Genomic DNA, 6,321 nt, shown 5'->3' with positions numbered 1-6,321 from the left:
GATCATATATTCCACTATAAACTGAATTCTACCTTAACCTTTTTAGTAAATGATTGGTTATAATAAGTAATATATACACACACACACACACACACACACACACACACACACAAACACACAGCTCTATCCATCCATTACTGCTACTACTTGTGCTGCACAATTATGTCCTTTTCGTAGCAGCTAAATCCCGTTTGTCTCCTCTCATTAGGGGACCCCGGTATAACAGCAGCAGACACGAGGGCATTGAGTCCAACTTTTTATATCCGTAGCTTATTATAAATGTAATTAATTATCCATTAACAGCACCACTATTCCGGGTGAAGGTTCTGAGTCTGACACGTGGATGGATGTGTTCGTGTTGTGGCTGGAAGATATATATTATTATGACCTCTCCCTAGTGTCACAAGGGTCCTCCTCCCTCCTTCCCCTGAGTCACACTCACCCTGGTGCCCGGACACTCCCACCTCCTCTGCCTACCACACAGGGTACCCAGCCTATCCATCCTGCAGTCTCTGGCAGGCTGATATAGTAGCACTACAGGCTGCTGCTGCTGTGCACCACACATATAGGAGAGATGAGTGGGAGATGTTCCTTCCTGGTAAAGAGCGCACAAGTGGATTATACTATGGGAACAGAACACTTTGCGAGGATCAATGCGACGGAAGGCTGGAGTGAGGTGGGTACACGCAGCATCCTACCTGCCGACAGTTACCCGGCATCTGCTTCTTATCTCCCGCATCCGTGCTGCTGCACTCCCGGGCTAATGCTGGAGGCGGGCATGTGAGGCTGGCTGCGAGGTGCACTTTGGTCGGCTGATAGTTGTGTGTTATACAGTATGTAAGCTGGTTCTCTTCCCTAGCAGCACTGGGGTAGGTGTCCTGTCCGGGGATTGTGCTGAACTAACTATAGTCACAGGGGAGCCATATAGGAACTTGTGATCCTTAAACCGGAGAGATGGCCACATTTGTACAGTGTAGCTGGTGGGACTTATTGTGATTATGTAGCTAGGTCGACACATGAAATGACATGCATTAGGTCGACCTGGTCATGTCCTTTTTCATGTCGACTTTTTCATGTTGACCCAATGCTTATGTTGAACTTGACCTAATGCATGTCAACCTAGTGACTGTCGACTTATAGTGGTTGACCTAATGCATGTAGACCTAGTGACCGCATCCCCACTGTACAGTATCTTGTGCAGTAATGTGTTTTTATGTAGTGCTGTGCTACTGTATATTGTGTGGTTATGTACTATTGTCTTCTGCAGTAATGTGCTACACTGTACAGTATCTTATGCAGTAATATGCTACACTGTACAGTATCTTATGCAGTAATGTGCTACACTGTACAGTATCTTATGCAGTAATATGCTACACACTGTACAGTATCTTATGCAGTAATATGCTACACACTGTACAGTATCTTATGCAGTAATATGCTACACACTGTACAGTATCTTATGCAGTAATATGCTACCCACTGTACAGTATCTTATGCAGTAATGTGCTACACTGTACAGTATCTTATGCAGTAATATGCTACACTGTACAGTATCTTATGCAGTAATATGCTACCCACTGTACAGTATCTTATGCAGTAATGTGCTACACTGTACAGTATCTTATGCAGTAATATGCTACACACTGTACAGTATCTTATGCAGTAATATGCTACACAGTGTACAGTAACTTATGCAGTAATATGCTACACACTGTACAGTATCTTATGCAGTAATATGCTACACACTGTACAGTATCTTATGCAGTAATATGCTACCCACTGTACATTTTGGAATGTGTAATGTGCTACTATATATTGTGCAGTTATATATCTTCTGCAGTAGTGTGCAACATACTGGGCCAGATGCACCAAGCTACAAAAAGAGTTATCAACAACCAGCTCCTGTCAGTTTTCTAAGACAGCCTGTAATGTAGCAGTTGGAGCTTAATGGCTGGTATCTCATGCAGAAATGTGCTTTTATACAGTAAAGTGCTATATTGTGGAGTAATGTTATATATATATATATATATATATATATATATATATACATATCTTATACAAAATTGGATGTGTGCTCTTATGCAGTAATGTGCTAATGTATATTGTGCAGTTATATGCTACATACTGGGCCAGATGCACCAAGCTTCACAACGTGATAAAGGGGAGAATGATAAATAACTAGCAAATCAGCTCCTAATTGCCACATTGCAGGCTGGGTTTAAAAAATGTCAAGAGCTGGTTGTTTATCACTCTCCACATTATCACTTTCTGAAGCTTGGTGCATCCACTGTATCTTATGAAGAAATGTGCTATATTTAGCATACTGGGCCAGATGCACCAAGCTTTAAAACAAGATAAAGCAGAGAGTGATAATTCACCAGCCAATCAGCATCCAACTGCCATGGTACAGGCTGGGTCTGAAAAATGAAAGTTAGGAGCTTATACAGCATCTGTCCCATAGTATCTTACACAGAATCAGATGTGTGCTCTTATGCAGTAATGGTCTACAGGGCCGGATTTGTGCCTAGGCCCGTGAGGCACCGACCTCAGGGCGGCACCAATTAAGGGTGACAGGCAGGCTGAAATTCTGTTAAATAGCAGCATGGCAGAGCGGGTGGGCAGCGGCGAGTGACGAGCGCCGCAGCCGCAGACATGAATTATCATATGTAGGCGACAGCGCCGCTCGTCACCCGCCACTGCCCACCCACTCTGCCATGCACATTACATCACCACTTAGTGGCTGGGTCCGACGGTCCCCCGGCGCGTCCGGAAATGGCTCAGGCTCACTGCTGCCAGATCCCGCCCATTGACTACTCTACACACACAGTCTATTGGCTGCTGTGTATCCAGCAGCTGAGCGGCGTGCAGGTCCTCCCTGTGCTCAGTCAGTCACAGTGTGTGAGCCGGAGAGAGACTGTACTAATAAGTGCCTCCCTCCCTCCGGGTCCTCCGTACAGTGAGCAGTCCAGAGTGCTTAAAAAAATATTAAGGTGGGATACAGTTAGATTTTAATGAAATATATAAATAACAATGTATATACATATATGATTACATTAAAATAGGGGGGGGGGGGGGGCACAAAAATGTTGTGCCTAGGGGCGGCCTGACCACTAAATTCGCCCCTGATGGTCTATATTATGCAGTAAAATGATATCTCTAGCAGCAATATGCCAGAGTAATGTATGCATAAATGTGCTATTTTATGTAGTAATATGCTTTGTACGATTATTGGAAAGATGTAATTTTGCTGCACATCATTCTACTTTGCAGTATTCAGCAAGGTTCTCACAATACGATTATATAAAGACACACATTGGCCAGTTAAATATGAATAAAATGTATAAGGTATGGATATGAGATTTGCTGAATTGCAGTATCAATGCTGTCTATATATATATATAAGTATATTACTGTGCATTATTCTATAGCAATATTCTTTATACCTTCTATATACCGCATTGGGGTTTATTTAATAAGATGTGAGTTCTATTAAAGATAGATGTTGTTATGGGCAACCAATCGGATTCCCACTATTATCTTCTAGAACAGGCATGTCCAAACTGCGGCCCTCCAGCTGTTGTGAAACTACACATCCCAGCATGCCTTGCAATCATTTTAGCATTCCCTAATAGCAAACTGTGGCAAGGCATGATGGGACTTGTAGTTTCACAACATCTGGAGGGCCATAGTTTGGACATGCCTGTTCTAGAAGGTTCTAAATAAGAAGTAAATTCTGATTGGTTGCTATGGGCAACTTCCCACTGTACCATTTTCCGTCGATCTCGGCAATGCTCCTCCCACCACCACTGGACTTCGGAGGATATGTACTAGAAAAATGCGTGCGGTGCGGGCCCCCAGGGACTCAGGGGCCAGTGTACACCATGCACAGGCACGTAGGGAGGGTGGCTCAGTGTAGAGTGAGTTCCAGGAGCTGAGGAGGAGAGAGGGCGCTCTGGCACAAGCACCTATCCTCTCTCCTCCATTGCACAAGCGCATGCAGGTCACTTATCCCTTGAATATTTGCAAGTGAGTCCCTTGATGGAAAACCCACTTCTCCTGGCATAATGCCATGATCAGTGTGGGTCTGTGATGGTAAGGAGGGGCTAACATGACATTAGTATGTAAATATCATATAATTTTGGCCACACCCCCTCCCAGACCTCCGAATTGTGGCATTGTGAGTGGGCGAAGCCTAACACTGCAGTGTGCTTGGCCCTGTTCTCATCAGGACATTTGTTGCATTGGCTGCAATAGGCAAAAATAAGCTTATATTATATACTGTACAACTGCAGACTGGTGGCACTCACGGGACTTGTTAATGTATAAAAACTATACTACTAGCACCACTCTTTTACACCTCAGTTCTTTTATGTACAGTATATACTGTACATAAAGGAACTGAAACATTGAAGTAAAAGCAGTAGCATTTTTTTTATACATTAACACAGTGGTTCCCAAACTGTGCGCCTAGGCTCCCTGGGGTTCCTCGGAACACATGCAGGGGTGCCTCGGTTTGGTTGTCCAGAACCAATTCAAATTATTTATGGTCAATGTAATAGGCAAAATCAGTGCTTGTGGCTTTCAGTTTTTAAATATGTGGATAAACAGAAGTGAATTCTGTCCCTCACCACGTAACTGGACCTGAGGATGACAAATAAGCACAAAATATTTAATTTAATATTGTTTTCTGAAATTCTCGGTAGCAAACTTTGCACCTGGGGGTGCCTTGACAAATATTCTGATAAGCTAGTGTGCCGTGATGCAAAAAAGTTTGGGAACCACTGCATTAACAAGTCCTGTGAGTGCTGCCAGCCTGGGTCTGTAAATCATTTTGATGTGGAGAAAACCTGGGCCCTTGACCAGCCTATCAGCTCCTAACTGTCATGTTACACGCTTTGTTTGAAAAATGACAGGTAGGTGCTGATTGGCTGGTTATTTATCTCCACTTTCACTTTTTGAAGCTTGATAGAGCTGGCCCATGGAGAGCTGATTAGCTAGTACTTTATCTCTGTCCACTTTATATCTCCCCAGAGCTTAGGACAGTGGTCAGGGAACTCGGTCCTCATTACCCCACGCAGTGCATGTTTTGCAGGTTTCCTCACAGAATCAGAAGCGAAATAATTAACTCCACCTGCGGACCTTATAAAATGTGTCTGTGAGTAATTAGTACACCTGTGCACCTGCTGGGTTACCAGCAAAACATGCACTGTGTGGGGTAATGAGGACCGAGTTCCCTGACCACTGGCTTAGAACATATACCTATTAGTATTTTCTATAGTTCTTTGTTCATTGAGGCTTCTTCTTACCATCTTCACACAATCAGTAAAACTTGCTTTGCTCAAATTCTTTGGTAGTTTCTAGCACTCACTGAATGATCATATAGCTGTTAATATATACAGATTTCTGGGAATGTAGTAGTTTGCCAAGTATTCCTTCTACTGAGAATCAGTTTGTCAGTTTATAGTAATGGGCCATACTTTGCCCTGTAAGTGTCCAGGTTTAGGAAATAAATTGTAGACACAATGGGCCTGATGTATTAAGCCTGGCGAAGAGATAAATTGGAGATAAAGTGAAAGGAGATAACACATCAGCCAATCAGCTGTGTTTGAAATATGACAGTTGGGAGTTGATTGGCTGGTGCGTTATCTACTTCCACTTTATCTCCAGTTTATCTCTTCGCCAGGCTTAATACATCTGCCCCCTTGGGCCAAATGTAATAGGGTGAGAGTTTCAGAAAGTGAGAGATTTTGGGAGAGTTTTACCCTTTTTTTTTAAAGCAGCAATCAATTACACTGCAAAACCAGGTTGATTTTGCAGTGTAATTGATTGCTGCTTTTAAAAACATGTGAAAACTCTCCCAAAATCTCTCACTTTCTGAAACTCTCACCCTATTACATTTGGCCCATTTTACTAAAATAAAAGGGCGAGATTTAGTGGGTTTACCGTTTTTAGCAAAATGCGATTTTTGCTCAAATCGCCCTATATCGCCGTTTTTTAAAATCGCATTCGCATATTTAATGAGGTGTGTATTCCAGCATGAAAAGTGCGAGAAAGTGCGATATAGGGTGATTTTCTGGATGTAAAGTGCGATTTTTTAGTCATGAAAAGGTGCGATTTTTGTGAAATGTGCGATTTTGTGATAAAAAAACAAATAAATGGCGTGAGGTCCCCCCTCCTGTACATAACCAGCCTCGGGCTCATTGATCCGGACCTGGTTCCAAAAATACAGGGGACAAAAAGCGTAGGGGTCCCCCGTATTTCTGAAACCAGCCCCGGACTCTTGGACCGGTCCTGGTTCCAAAAATACGGGGGACAAAAAAT

At 43.0% G+C, this 6,321-nt stretch overlaps 1 protein-coding gene across 1 annotated transcript in view; it reads left to right on the top strand.

Annotated features, from left to right (window-relative positions):
* The first annotated feature begins 473 nt into the window (after positions 1 to 473).
* The window catches only part of TMEM116 (transmembrane protein 116), a 95,237-nt gene continuing 89,389 nt past the window's right edge, over positions 474 to 6,321 (top strand). The window contains exon 1 of the mRNA XM_083151425.1: positions 474 to 676. Within this exon, the coding sequence (XP_083007551.1) occupies positions 575 to 676 (102 nt within the window). The 5' untranslated portion in view covers positions 474 to 574. The remainder of the gene's footprint in view (positions 677 to 6,321) is intronic.

Source organism: Crinia signifera, chromosome 1, assembly GCF_055691185.1.
Source record: "Crinia signifera chromosome 1, ASM5569118v1, whole genome shotgun sequence".
Classification (NCBI taxonomy): domain Eukaryota; kingdom Metazoa; phylum Chordata; class Amphibia; order Anura; family Myobatrachidae; genus Crinia; species Crinia signifera.
Note: the sequence above shows the minus strand (reverse complement) of the source record. Positions and strands in the feature narration are given on the sequence as shown.